We start from the raw sequence: 15,880 nt of genomic DNA, 5'->3' as shown, positions 1-15,880 counted from the left end.
TATCAGATTGTTCGAAATGTAATAAAATATTTAGATATAATTTTAAAGTTTAAGAGAATTAAACTAATAGTAGTAAAAAAAGAAGGTGGAGTTGTGATAAAAAATGATATTAAAAGTGAAAAGTTACCATAAAAAATGACAATGAATTTTTGAAGAAGAAGGAAGAAGAAAAAAAGAAAATTAATAAAGAGAAAAAGTTAAAATAATCAGAAAAAAAAAAGAAAATGTATTTCAAAATACTTGTAAAAATAAAATTATATTAATTTTTTTTAGTTTGTTCACGCTCTTTAAGAGAGTGCATACTCTCTCCATGCCAGATGGACAAAAATTGATGTAATAGTATCATTTCAGGATTGTTTAGGGGGTAATAGGACGTTTGCATAGTTTAAGTGTCTTTTTGAAAAATCGAGACAACTTCAGGTGTCACTTTATGTCTTTTCTCTTTGGAAAATTGAAACTATGTTATTTAAATGAATGAGATAATTTATGTATAGGACACTCAATCAAATTAAAAATACAATCATTTGAATGATATTACTGTCCACAATTTATTATATAAGAAGAAAGATTTCAATTAAAAATTTATAGTAAATTGAATTAGTAGAGGATCGAAATTTATTTCTGTCCCAATAGTGTCTTCTGGGAGCACGAGAGTCGTTATATATGTCTAGGCATATCCTGGAAGTCCACCATTACAGTCCTTCTCTTGATTTTCCTTTGCTTGATTATTTCTTTTAATTTTCGCTTGCTTGATTGAAACTTCATCTCCATATTTTCGTTGTTCTGTGTTTCTTTTTGCATTGGTCTCACAACTGTAAAGTTTTGTGTGTCTTCTGTGTTATTCTTGTAATTGATATGTAACTGCTCTGTTACTGTGATTTCCAATCATAAAGAGGTTTTCTATGGGGAGAAACATCTACAGTTTTCTTGATAGATAACTTAATCTTCATTGTTGGTTTCTGATTTGTAGGTGAAGTAATTTTATGTGTTCTTACATCCCTTTTTTTTGTTCCCGAGGCTCTTCTTTTTTGATCATTTTATCTTCATGACTAACATTGTTATTTTCATCAAAGATCAAGTCATCATAATTTTTGAAGAGCATTATAATGTTGATGATCTTATTTTTGCATTTCTCAAACTGCATGAGATATTTCTTTGCACCAACTTGGAGAGCGGCTTCGATCAAGTCAAAAATATCAGTGGGCTTCTTCTCTATGAAGAAACAACTCATAAATACTCTATCTATTTCCATTCTTCTTCCACTATTCAAACGAAAATAAAACAGATGAATAATTATGAAATTTTGAAATTCAGAATAATAGTGTATGTGATGAATGTTTAGTGCGGATTTGCTCTCTTATATAGAAAATTATTTTTCACCGAGTCCAACCATATCTACTAAATCCCTACCAGTGTATCAATGCATAGATACATTAATGAATGTATGGTACATATTTTAATACTAAATACATATATTTTTGATACAATATATTTGTGCACTTACTAAGGCCATGTTTGAAAAGTCACTTAGTATGAAATTGGTATAATTGCAGTTTTAACATATTTGGTTGACCAGATAATTACTTGACCAGATTCAACAGGTAATTGGGTGTAATTAACATGGGATAATTAACATGGGCTAATTACACTCTTCAGTTATTAGGGAGGGTTGTAATTGCTGTTAATTACATGGTGTAATTACAAGCTAATTCTATTTTAATTTTTTCTTTTCTTTTTTTGTTTTAATCTATTTTACTTGAATGTATTAGTACATATTTTAATACTAAATACATATATTTTTTATTACCATATATCTTTGCACAAAATATTAAGGTCATGTTTGGAAAGTTATTTAGTAAAAATTTGGTGTAATTACACTGTCTGACATGTTTGGTTGACCAAATTATTAAATTACTTGAACAAATTCAGGAGGTAATTGCGTGTGTTGACATGGGGTAATTACACCCTTCAATTATTAGGCAGGATTGTGATTACTAATAATTACATGGTGAAATTACAAACTGATTACATTTTAATTTCTTTTTTTATTTTTTTGTTCTAATTACTAACTTATTTTATTTTAGATTATATTTTATTTTGCTATTATAAATATATATTTATTATTTTATACTATTTATATTTTATTTCCTTCTCATTCTCAACCTTTACTTCTTGTAATTATTTGGTTACACAAGTGTAATCACAAAATTATATTGAATTTTAAAAATAAAATTTTTACGGAAAATGCACAAGTATCCCCTCAATCTATGCTCGAAATCTCAGAGACACACTTATACTATCATAAGGTCCTATTACTCCCCTAAACTTATTTTATAAGTAATTTTCAACTCCTTTTCATCCTACGTGACACTAACTTGAAAAAAAAAGTCAACCAGTGTTGGGCCCACAAGATAGTGCCACGTAGGCCGAAAAGGGGTGGAAAATTATTAATAAAATAAGTTCAGGGGGGTAATATGATATTAGTATAGTATAAGTGTGTATTTGAGATTTCGGGCATAGGTTGAGGGGTACTTGTGCATTATCTCAAAATTTTATATTATACAAATAGGGGCCTTTATAAATAATAGGGAAAAGGGTCAAATATGCCCCTAAACTATTCGAAAAGGTCTAGATATACCCTCCGTTTAAAGTTTGGTTCACTCATGCCCTCGCCGTCCAACTTTTGGTCCAAATATGCCCTTATGGGCGTTAGTTGCCATGTTGGACATATCCAACTCATTTTTTATTTTTTTAAATGCCACATGGAATTGACATTTTATTTTGGTCTTACCACATAACATTTATATGAATTGGAAAGATATTCGGATTCATAAACATCCGACCCATAAATCAGCTCCTTTTAAATTCACTATCCGACCCATTTTTAACAATTTTGTTTAATTTTTATTATTGCGGTAAATCCCGAAAATGAGTAATTGATTAATAAAAAATAGAAAAAATATGAAAAAAAATATAAAATTAACGCCAAAAATTCACAAATAAATATAGTAACCTTAAATCTAACATTTCAATTTTTTTTAGATTTTTTATTTTTCGATAAATCTCGAAAATGAGTAATTGATTAATAAAAAATATGAAAAAAGTATGAAAAAAAATAAATTGACACCAAAAGTTCACAAATAAATATTGCATTTCAATCTACAATTTTTTTAAATTTTTTATATTTTTTGGCAAATCCTGAAAATGAGTAATTTTTTAATAAAAAGGGAAAAATATGAAAACAAAATAAAAAGTATACGTCAAAATTCACAAATAAATATAGTTAACTTAAATTCAATAATTTCAACAATTTTTTTATTTTATATTTTTTTTCATATTTTCCTATTTTTTATTTCTGAATTTTTTGCGTAATTTTTATATTTTTTCATATTTTTTGTTAATAAACTCATTTTTGGGATTTGTCAAAAAAATTAAAAATTAAAAAAATATTGAGGTTGTTGAATTTTAAGGTTACTGTATTTATTTTTAAATTTTTGGCGTTAATTTTATATTTTTTCATACTTTTTTATTAATCAATTACTCATTTCGGGATTTATCGAAAAAAATAAAATAAAATTTAAAAAAAAGTGTTTAAATTGAATTTAAGGTTACTAATAATTATTTATGAATTTTTGGCGTTAATTTTATACTTTTTTTCATATTTTTCTATTTTTTTAATTAATCAATTATTCATTTTCGAAATTTATCGAAAAAATAAAAATTAAATAAAATTGTTGAAAATTGGTGGGATAATTTATTTAGAAGGGGTTGATTTATGGATCGGATTAGGTGTTTATGAGTCCGAATATCTTTCCATTTTCATATAAATGTTATGTGGTAAGACCAAAATGACATGACAATTCCATGTGGCATGTAAAGAAATAAAAAATGAGTTGGATATGTCCAACATGGCAACTAACGTCCATAAAGGCATATTTGGACCAAAAGTTGGATGGCGAGGACATCATTGAACCAAACTTTAAACGAAGGGTATATCTAGACCTTTTTGAATAGTTTAGGGGCATATTTGACCCTTTTCCCTAAATAATATTAAATCAAATATTTAAGATATCTATTGTCTCTTGAAAATATATTAATCAATAAACATATGTTCTTAACTAATATCATAAAAAATAATTAATTTATATTTTTCAATTTAGTATATTTTAATTAAATTAATCATAAACAGTAAAAATACATATTTTCTATGAACATTATGAAGTGCATGTTTAATAAAAAAAATATATAAAATAAAAAAATTATAAAACATTAGATAAAAAGAATGTACATTTACTACTTTTGTGAGTTCAAGAGGAAGAACTGAAAGTTACTTCTGAAGTCAATTTTGGTCAAAAAATTAAAAAAAAAAACATCACAAAAATTTCCAAATCCTGCGGATTCCAAACATTCCAATAAACCAAATTCCATAGACCTATTTCACGTCCGTTTTTCCCTATGCTGATACGCCTTTGGTGATTCTCCTTCTCATCTTCGCCTTCAATTCTATCATAATCACACAATCCCCATTCCATTTACTTTGTATTGTAGATCCAAACCCTAAAATTTTTCCAGAAAACCCACTCGGATTTTGGGTTTTGCTTAATTTTCTATATATTAACATAATTCGTTGTTTTTGGGGGCTTTAGTAGTATTAATTGTATCGGGTTTTCAAAGCACCCTTTGAAGCCTTGATTTGGTTTTTCTTCATCTGGGGGTTGTTTCACTTTGCAAGCTGGCTATGGACTACGAGCCGTATGACAGCAGTGGTTAGTGTTTTCAAGATTGCATCTATTTTTCTTTAGTTTGGTGAAATTTGTAGCTTAATTAGGGTTCAGGGTTAGTGATATTAGCGTTTACATTGTGAAAAATTGGATCTTTTTGGATCCCGCTTTTGTTAACTTGGAATTTTGAGCTGTTGCCGATTGAGGTACTGGGTATGTGCTGTTTGAGGGTTTTTTCTTTTGCCTTCTTGTTTAGAATTATGGGGTTAAAATTTTTCATGATTCTGGGTGTTGTCAATATGGGTTCAATTTCTTGGTCTTTTTGGGTCTGCCTGAGCTATTTTGCAGTGAAAAGTTTAAACTGAGAATCATCGGGTTTTATTATGAAATGATGAAAACTTGCTTGCAGAAACTGTTATTTTTTTGTAGAGAAGCAAAGTGTAAAGTAGAGTTGGCAGTTAATTATCCTGCTTGCAGCTTTGGGACAGTCTTCAAAATGCTTGTAGGTCTGCCGCAAGATCTTGATACTGAATAAAAGTTTAAATCTCATTTTAGACCTATAAAAAGTTGTCACTTCAGCTGCAATTTTGTTTTTAGTTTTCCACTGAAAATGGAAAATTCTTTTGTTGGATTAAAATCCACAGTGCCTCTTGGTCCTTACTCCTATGTGCTTTTTTCTCATCTGTTTTTATGCCTTTGTTAGTCACACAGTGCTGATATGGGTAATTGTCATATTTTCCGTTGTAGTATGCATACTCCAGGTGTTCGTTGTACTTTGATTTTCTGAGAACCTGTTGGGTGATTGCAGGAACAGATGATGATCTCCCCCCATCACATCAAAATAGGATTCCAAGAGGTGGTGGCCGCATGAATGGAAATGGGAGATCTGCTGTAATGGCTTCTGTACCCTACCAAAGGATGTATGGTGAAACTGACATGGAGGCTCAAATTCATCAGCTTGAGCAAGAAGCATACAGTTCGGTTCTAAGAGCCTTTAAAGCTCAAGCTGATGCCATTTCTTGGGTACCTTTTGTCATACCATGAAATCTAATATGTGCATTTGCTTGATCAGGTTTAAATGACTGCTCAATGAATATATTTTATTCAGGAGAAAGAAAGTTTGATAACGGAGTTAAGAAAAGAGTTAAGATTGTCCAATGAAGAACATAGAGAACTTCTTGGTAGAGTTAATGCTGATGATGTCATCAGAAGAATAAGGTTAGCTCTTGGTCACTTCGTCCATCTTGAATTTGTTTAGCGAATCTCCTGTATTCTAGAGTTTGTCAAAGTTCTAAAGGCTAGCTTTTGATTATTGGTTGTAGGGAGTGGAGACAATCAGGGGCTCATCAACCTGGTATGCTTGGCACTGGTCAAGCTATTCATGACCCATTACCCAGTCCTTCTGTCTCAGCTTCACGGAAGAAACAGAAGATAGCTCCACCTTTACCGTCACAGTCCTTTGCTGGACCATCTCCTACTTTCCACCCACCTGCTCTGGCTGCTGCAAACCAGCCATCTTCATCTGCTGCCAAGAGAGGGCCTATGATGGGGCCTAAGGGCAAAAAAAGTAAATCTGTATGTCTGATGTTTTATGCTTTATTCTGTGCAGTCCACCAGTGCATGGTTTACCTATTCTCTTACTTTGAATAATTTCCTGTTGCACATCTATTCATAGGGACAGATGATGCCTGGTGCATCTTCAATGAAAATGCAGTACCCGCCTTCCGGTCCATTTGGAAGAGGCCAACTCGATAATCGGGTTTCTGAATCTGCTAAAGCTCCAGTTGATTCATTGATTGGAAGGAAAGTAAGGACTAGATGGCCTGATGACAATAATTTTTATGAGGCAGTCATTACTGACTATAACAAAGCTGAGGTATACATGATTTTATTGCTTAAAGCTTTACTTTCTTTTTCTTTTCGTGGTTGAATATATGAATCTTGTGGTGCACATTTTCAGGGTAGACATGCTCTTGTTTATGACATGAGTACTGCAAATGAGACATGGGAATGGGTCAATCTTTCAGAGGTAATGGATGCTATGTTCTGGTGCCATGGAGCTTTTGATTACCTTTTTTGCTGTCCTGCTGGAAAATTCTTTTTCTTATTGGTTTGTGAGTGTGGATGTACCAAGAAATATAGCTTTTGTACCGTTCTGAACACTGCATGCGTTGTTTTCCTTGGCTTGTGATGTGGTCAAGCGTTCTCTAAAGTATCCATTGGAAGTTTGAATTATTACGGAACTGTTGCAAATAAATTCAAGGTATTTCTGTATTGAAGTTAAGGATGATTCTAAATTTCCAATCTGAACCTTTTCCCTTGGGAAGAGGGCAAAAACCTGTACAAGGATGACTTCACCTTATTTTTTCTTGAAGGTATAACTTCCCTGCTTTTGATGGGCAACTATATGTGTTCTACGTGGAATCTCTTTTCCATAAATGTTCTTATAGCTTTAACTTGTTGACGCATACCAAGGCCAATATTTTACTGCATGTACTCTTGAAGATACTTTGTAAATGAAGTTCACACCATGTAGTATGAGAGATGGTCCATTATCAAGTCTTCTGGAGTATGCACTTAAAGAAAAATTCCTCTATATAACAGAATGGGAACCAAAGGGTCTAATATATTGAGGAAGAAGTAGAGAAACCAAGGACATTTTGCTTATGTCTAATTTTCGACTTATGTACGAGACTGTGAGTGGGCTGACATATAATCTGTGGTGTACTTGATCTCAAGATGGATGACTATCAAAACTATCTGGTAGTTCAAGTCTTTAAATTAAATTTCTCTCTAAGGTGTATCCTCGTGAAATTTCCTTTTCGTCATCCATATTTATCAGTTCAAGTCCTTATATTTGCTGCTTCTTCAATAAATAATTTCCGGAGTTACTCTAATGGAGTACGAAAACTTTAATAAGGTGTAGATTTTGGCTGAATGGCTTGCTCTGTATATTGCAAGAACTTTTTCAAAACTCATTATGCAGTCTGTTATTAGCATGATATCCATCTCATGTTTAGAAAACCATAAAATACCTCTTTGGTACATGCATGGGCCAATGTGAACTGAAGCTGGATAACCTCCTCTATATAATTCATTTTTTTTCTGTTATCCTTTCTTGCATCATTTGGTTATCAGTTTTCTTCTTCTAGTTATCTTGAAAGGATCAGACTTATATATCTCCTTTGACAGATTTCTCCAGAAGATATCCAGTGGGATGGTGAAGATCCAGGAATTTCTCGTCATGGAAATTATGGTGGATCTGGCCGTGGTGTGAATAGACCTGTAGGGCGTGATAGTGGTCCAGGTGCTGGGAGGGGAAGGGGGTTGGCTAAACCTCAGTCCAGAAAAGGCTTTCCACCATCACAGAATGGAGGAAGGAAAGGATGTGATGATATCCAGTTACTTCACACAGACACACTGATTAAAGAGGTGAGCACAGTAGTTTAACATCTATTGCGCATTTAGATGTTACACTTGCTATATTTGTTCATAAAATGGGAAACGTCATCAGGTGGAGAGGGTCTTTGGCGCCAGTCATCCGGATCCTTTGGAAGTTGAGAAGGCGAAGAAAGTACTTAAGGTTAGAGGCACAGTCACCTGCCCAGTTATGCTTACTTCTAGCTCATTTGTGCCAAAGGAAATTAAGTATAATAATATGCAGGAGCATGAGCAAGCACTTCTGGAGGCTATCTCAAGGCTCGGAGAAATCTCTGATGGAGAGAGTGGTATGCCTATGCCAAAACATTCCTACATGTTCTTTTCATTTTATCATCATGATTAGTGCATTTCAATTGGAGAATTTAACTCAATGTTCCTTCTCAACTTATAAACAAAAAACACTCTTACAAATTCTTTCGAAGTCTGAGTTCCTATTAAGTCCTAAAAGTTTACTTGTTTGGCTTAGGCTTATTTCAATTTGAGGTCAAATTCAATTAATCCCCAGCAGTACCATATTTACCTCCCGTGATTTAAATCCAAAGCATTTTTGAAAAAATATCTCCAAGACAGAAAATGACAAAGAAATATACTACTAGCTTGGTAGACCTTCTTCTTTCTACTTCCCTTTAACTTTATTTGGATTTTGGAATGATCTTTTTCTTGATACCTTTAATACCATAATTTGAGCTGGACTTTTTGCGTTGTTAGGAGAAGTGGCCTAAATTTAATACAAGGACTTGTGATTTCAGATAAGCATAACTTGAAGGACTTAAGACAAGATCTTTGTTTAGGAATATCAGTGTACTTCCAAAATTAGGGACATTGCTATTCCTTTTTTTTTTCTGAGAGAAGGTAGCATAAGCAGAAAGGTTGTGTTAAAGCCATATTTACAATTCAACAAATGTGTCTCTTCGTTCTATCTTACAAGGAGTCTGGATTGTCAAGTAGAGGAATACAGCCTTTTACAGTTGTCATTTTGTTGGGACTAAAATGGATTGTTTCTTGTCTATGTTGTTGTGTCCTTAGCCCTCAATACTTCTGACTTGCTGTACAATTTTCCATTTGAATGATGTGGGATAAGTTCCCTTGCTGACAGTAATGGCGTAATTTATATCAAAGTCCTCGTATGCTTCTAACTTCTGTCCTTGGAGTGAATGAAAATTGAAATACCCTGCTGGACATAGTTTTGCATTTTCTCTCCATGGTACTTGATATTTTCTTCTTGTTTCCTGTCTAATTGTTTCTTTAGAAAAATAAGTTTCCCATTTCAATCATCATAGGAAGGTATGATATCTAACATCATATTTTTTCGCTTCACTCCTCTAATTAGAAGATGAAGGGCCTACATGTTTTAAGAAAAAATATGTATATGACATAGAAACATATTTTTTCACGTTCAAGTTAATTAGAGAAGATAAATACGACATGTTTTAAGAACAAATACGTATCTGACATAGAAACATATTAATTTTTTTCAAGTTCAAGTTACGGACGCTTTAATGTTACATATTGACATAGAAACATATTAATATTTTGGGATAACCTTGGTGTTCGGACCAGCTTGTTTGCACCTTGACTAATTTCATAAGATACATGCTACCTCCTACTAGCACAGAAATTGGGTAACTCTGTCCGCTAAGACTTGGACAGATAGGAAAAGATCACCTAGTTTTGTTTGCCTCTGCTGGAATTTAAGTCTTAGACTTCATGGTTCTCAACCTACTTCCTTGACCCTCACCCTTGGAACTAGAAACATATTAATTGGATGAACTAAATGACATGAAAAAGAACATTTACAAAAAAGCACATAAAGGCAGATACTATTTATCATGTACAAGAATTATATAAATGTGAAACAGTTAAAGTTGAAGCCCAATGTATTAAATGGTATTATAGCTGTGTTGAATACCATAACAGGAATTAGGTTCCGGTTGACAGTATTTATTACATAAGTGATTTTTTGGAGACTGAGAAGTGTAAGATGGAAGAGTAGGGAGTAAAAGGTTAGCTCTGTATCATGTGGAATGCATGGACGAGGATTTGATTCGTCAACTTTAATTTTTCTGTTGGCTTTTCTTAGTGAAGCATGAAAGCATGCGATTGTTGTGTGTTTCCACCAAGGTTACATGGAAAATAGTCTGTAATCACTATTGGAACACCTCTTACGTAATAGCAGTGCTATTCCGATTGCAACTGTTCAGGTTGTAATAAGTATACTTGTAACAAAAAAGTACACTTGTAATTAATATTATAACAACAATCACTGTGTATTGGGAAAAAAGGATGAAGATTAATGTTTTTCTCTCAGCATCTGCTTTTTATCAACTTCATTGACCTACAAGTCACCTCCTACTGATAACTGATCCCCATAATCCCGTTCTCTATTGATCTGTGTTTCTGCTGCAGATGAACATTTCATGCAAGCAATGAACCGTGAATGACATGACAGGGCTACCATTATTGTAACTGAGTGGTATATAGAAGGTGTGGCAAGAACCGCTGAAATAACAGCTAAATGGAGCTAAGGGGGCATACATGTATTCTAGATGGGTTCGCCATATGTTATGAAACACAGAATGACTTTAGGTCAGTTGTAAAATGTCATGCTGAAGGAGAAGTTATGCTAACATTATATTATTGTACTCTAGTTTTTGTCTGCATAGGCCCTATTTGTAGTTGGATTATTGTTTCATCTAGTGGCAGTTTAGTACTCTTGTAAAATTAAATGTTAGCAATTTAACGTGTGATCATGTAAAAAAGAAGGTTTTATTGTTGGATTTGGGAAATCGAACAGCTTAACTATTCTTAAGTCGTTCATTTCATTGTTGATTGGTTTAAGTTGTAATAGTATTATTTGCCTTGTATTTGAAATTTTGAATAGTCTAAGATTAGTTAATTATAGAGGAACTTCTAAAGACCAAAACAGAAAAGTAACTTTTTTTTTTGTCATAACCAAGTAGAAATGGAAGAGAGAAGGAAAAAGATTGAAGGATTCACATTGATCTCAATTATGCTTAGAAACTCTTTTTCAAGATTTCTCTAGGAAGATTGACTCACTCAACTCTTAGATTTTTGGGGAATAGCTTCACAGGACATATAAGAAAGTATTGATAAGCTTTGCTAGAAAGAAGTTTTTTCGATAAATCAAGGAGGTTAATATTAGGGAAGCCGGTGCGCAACAACTCTGTGACCAAGGAAATAGGTTTGCCCTTGAATGGAAGTGATAGGGTCGAAAAGAGGGAAATAAGGCTTCTAGTCCTAGTGACTAAGGCTAGTTTTAACCCTGTCTCCTTGTCATCAAGTGGTTGAACACCCTCAACTACTTATTTCGTTTGATTTGAATGGTGAATAGCCCCCTCATCCCACCCCCACCCCCCAAACTAATTGTATGAGGGTGGATCTTTCTATCACTAGATAGGAATGAATATTCGATATAATATATAGGATCCACTATTATTTTAAAAACTATCAACTTGATGTCACTCTTTTACTTGACAATTATACATTGTTATGAATTTTTTGAATTACTTTACAATCATGCACAGTAAATCCTGACCCTTCCACTTTGATAAAATCCACAAATAGATGGAGAGATGAAGGGAGGGAGGAAGTTAGAATATGAAGTCCCAATATTACTTGATAGAAGAATTTTTCTGTTGATGGTAAATACAATTCAAGTGTTGAGAGAATAATAGGGCAGTTGAAAAGGCAAAAAAATAGGGCAATGAGTTTCTCTCTGCCCCTTTGAAAAGTCACTCACACGAGCCTAAGAGTTCATTTGGATTAATTTAAAAAAAGTAGCTTTTAAATTAAAAATAAAAGTCAAATTGAAATGATTTTTTAAGTCAAAAATTAAAAAGTAGGGAGAGATCTACTTTTGATTTGTTACTTATTTTAGGTCATTTTTTATGGATCCGGCTCCTCTCCATTTCTCTTCTCTCCATTTTCCCTAAGTTCCTATTTGGAGTAATGACACATGGCATAGGTTAAAATAAATGGTTAAGATTTAATTTCCAAAGTAAATCTCTAAACATGATTTAATTAATAAATACATTATCTATTAAGTATTAAAAAAAATTATAATATAACTATCTTAGCAACATATTATCTTGTCCATAAATATAGGGGGGGGGGGGAACTCACTTCCTAAATTTCTTTTATACGAAGATTTTTTTAAATAATCTTTTTAGCTAATTAACTGAATAGAAGTATAGAAACTATAATTAACTACCGTATGTAGTGGTATCACCGTATTTGTAATCTTATTATGAAATTGAAATTAGTTTGTTAAAATGATTTGATTATCGCTAGGTAATTTATTAATCACGGATCAATATGCTTTTAACAAAAGATTACAATAAAAATATTATATAAACAGAAAAAAAAAGATCCTACGATAAAAAAAAGGAAGAAAACTTTTTTTTTCTATATTTATGGACAAAATAATATGTTGCTAAGATTGTGTGATTATAATAATTTTAATACTTAATGTATTTATTAACTAAATCATGATTAGAGGTTAATTTTAAAAAATTTAATCTTAACCATTTTATTTTAACACATGACACGTGTCATTAATCCAAATAGGAACTTGGAAAAAATAGAAAGAAGAAAAATGAAGAGGAGCCGGATCCATTTTTTATCTTGCCAAACACATTGTATCTTATTTTAAGTCATTTTTTTACTTATTTTAAATTATTTTTTATAAAATTAAACATGTTATTACAGGTATAAATTTATAATTGTATAAAAAAATTTATGCTATCAGCATATGTAACTTAAAAATTTAAGTTTGTAGTTTTTCCAAATAAATTATCAATTTTTAACACCATAAACCAAGTTATTTGTAAGTAATTCAATACACAGCTTAAATATTTTCTGAGATACATGGATTTACATGGTGTGATTTGCTTCCTAAAAATGCCACTTGTCAAACATGGGGTCCATGAAAGTATATTGGGACTCTATTTTCAAAAAATCTTAAGTGTCTGTGTCTGTTTTTGTGTGTTAGGATTAAATGAGTTCAGAACCTAAATAATCCAAAAAAATAAAAATGATTAATATAAATTATTAAATTAGAAAGTAATTAAAATAGATTTTTAACGGATATATTTTAATATGTAATGAAACTATTTCTTACATTTTGTAAAATATAAGTTTTTCTTACACTTTGTAAATTGAAACTTTTTCTTATATTTTGTAAAGTAGTATATTTTCATACACTTTATAAAATGAATGGGGCATAAATAGTATTGATTATAGTAGAAAAATACCTACTTCATTTTTATCACAAGGACAAGTAAATTTAGAGAGTGGATTATTTGTAATGACGAAATCATTGATCGATTTTTTGAGGGTTCCAAATGATTACATAGATCAAATCAAGTTAGCAATACTTGAAATCTATGTTAGAAAGGAGCCTAAGACTAGCCAACAACATTTTCCTTTATCGGTCGACGTCTATCCCCAATTAGAAAATTATGATTGCGTTGAGGATTTCCGATAACTCAATCCGCAGATTTTTCTAACGTGACTCATTTTCAAAATATTCTTACTGATTGACTTGATTTTGATTTGAACGAAACTATCAATGAAAGTGGTTGGTAATGCTCAATAATTATATTTCGATTATTGTTTATTCATTTTGTCAATTATTTATTAATTTATATGATTTATTATTATTCTTCTTATTATTATTATTATATATTTTATAGCGGTTTATTTCAACAAGATAGGAATATTGCTTCAAGTTATGGACTAGATAATTATTTTGGTCAGTCTTCACAGTTTGAAATGACGGAAAATGTTGGGGCATTCTCAAATTATCATGTCTCGTCTATTTTTTATGCAAATGATTATCAGTATGTCCGATTCTTAATTTTTTTTATTTAAGTAAGTTAATATGTGTGATAAATATTTATATTTTTTTGCATATGTATGAAAAATATCTCAATTATATGACAAAACAGTGTCAGAGCTTCATAAAGAGAGCAAAACGTGAAAAATATTCCTTTTTGTAAAGTGTAAGTTTTTCTTTCACTTTATAAAATGTAAATTTTTCTTTCACTTTATAAAGTGTAAGAAAAACTTCCACTTTATGAAGTGCAAGAAATAGTTCCATTATATATTAAATATAGATGTTATGGGATTAACAAAAATCGTTTAGAATATTGAAAAAGTGAAATTTTTTCTTCTACTAAGCCTATTTTAGCTACTTTCTAGAATAGTGACTTATTTTGATCACACTTATTTTTTTGTAACTTATTTAGATTTCAAACTCGGATTAAATTGAGTACCAACAAAAAGCAAATAAAATGAATAACTAGAAATATCAAAAATCATACAATTTTTTTTCTGTAATGTGTATTAATAATTGTTGCTTCAAGCCTACAATCTACATTAGTTTTTTAAATTGTTATTTTTTTTCTTTCTTACTTTCGTATATTTTTTATAGCCAAAGAACTATTGAAAACAATTTCTTTTTCTCGCAAAAATAAAAATAAGATCTAAATATATTCTAGATTCTTTAAATTGTATTTATAAAATTACACTGAATATCTTGTTCACTTTATTCGTATCGACATTATAAAAAAATTAAAACAATTTTATTTTATTCACAAACAATTCATAAAATAGACATGAGTAAGCCGATTAAATTAAAAAAGACCTGCAAATAAAGTTAATTGTCATGTTATGACTAGACAAATCACTTTGATATCTTAATAACACCGATAAAAATCATGATTATTTATCTTATTCCGACTTTAACATGACATTTAGAAAAGTAAAAAGATTTAAAATATTGTAATTTATAAATTAAAAGATAATCAAATATATAAATACCATGTACATGAACAATTGAAATTAAAATTTTGATAAAAGAAATATATATTGTTTTCAAGTATACTAAAATAAAATAATAAAATAAATAAATTAAAACGAATGAAATACGAATATTAATAGCCGTCTAATTATTAATTCTTCAGACGCTTGTTTGCAAAGGATATATTGTGCTATAAAACAAATCTTAATTATTCACTCAACTAATTCTGTCGGTTGGCTACACTATAAATCTTAAATTTGAAAAGGAATGATTATAAATGGTTTTAAGAAAAATTTAAAAAAAGATCTACCAATTTTGTAAACGATTTCAATCATTTCATAAAGTAATTTTCATTGCTCTAGCAATAGTTTAGTAGATAAGTATTTAATTTGTAATGATTTAATTTTTTGGTAAGGATTTGAGTCCTAGACGTTTATCCAAAATAAAATTATTTTGCCAACTACATTAGCTATACTTAATTAAAAAAAATGCCATGTGCCATAATATCTTATTTGCTAACTACATTAGTTAATAATAAATTTATTATTTCAATTATTATTTTTTTAATAGGCAATATATCAAGTTCAAAAGCGGATGTAACAAGTATATATATATATATATATTAATATCTTATTTGCTAACTACATTAGTTAATAATAGATTTACTATTTCAATTATTATTCTTTTAATAGGCAATATATCAAGTTCAAAAGCGGATGTAACAAGTATATATATATATATATATATATATATAATGGCGGAGCTAGAATTTTATTTAAGGGGTATTAAAATATGAAATAAAATCATGTAGAAATCAAAGGTATCAATATGTAATATATATACATACAAAATAATTTTTATTCTAGCGTAATATTCCGACGAAGAGGTGTCGATC

The 15,880-nt window shown here is 30.6% G+C and overlaps 1 protein-coding gene across 1 annotated transcript; it reads left to right on the top strand.

Annotated features, from left to right (window-relative positions):
- The first annotated feature begins 4,402 nt into the window (after positions 1 to 4,402).
- On the top strand, positions 4,403 to 10,991 carry LOC107008032 (protein EMSY-LIKE 3-like). The gene is made up of 10 exons (XM_015206921.2): positions 4,403 to 4,766; positions 5,530 to 5,744; positions 5,830 to 5,939; positions 6,044 to 6,296; positions 6,397 to 6,597; positions 6,682 to 6,750; positions 7,914 to 8,153; positions 8,236 to 8,304; positions 8,386 to 8,449; positions 10,569 to 10,991. The coding sequence occupies exons 1-10, from the start codon at positions 4,739 to 4,741 to the stop codon at positions 10,601 to 10,603; spliced, it is 1,284 nt and encodes a 427-aa protein (XP_015062407.1). The 5' UTR covers positions 4,403 to 4,738; the 3' UTR covers positions 10,604 to 10,991.
- Positions 10,992 to 15,880: the final 4,889 nt, after the last annotated feature.

The sequence above is a fragment of the Solanum pennellii genome, chromosome 1 (genome assembly GCF_001406875.1).
Source record: "Solanum pennellii chromosome 1, SPENNV200".
Lineage (NCBI taxonomy): Eukaryota > Viridiplantae > Streptophyta > Magnoliopsida > Solanales > Solanaceae > Solanum > Solanum pennellii.
Note: the sequence above shows the minus strand (reverse complement) of the source record. Positions and strands in the feature narration are given on the sequence as shown.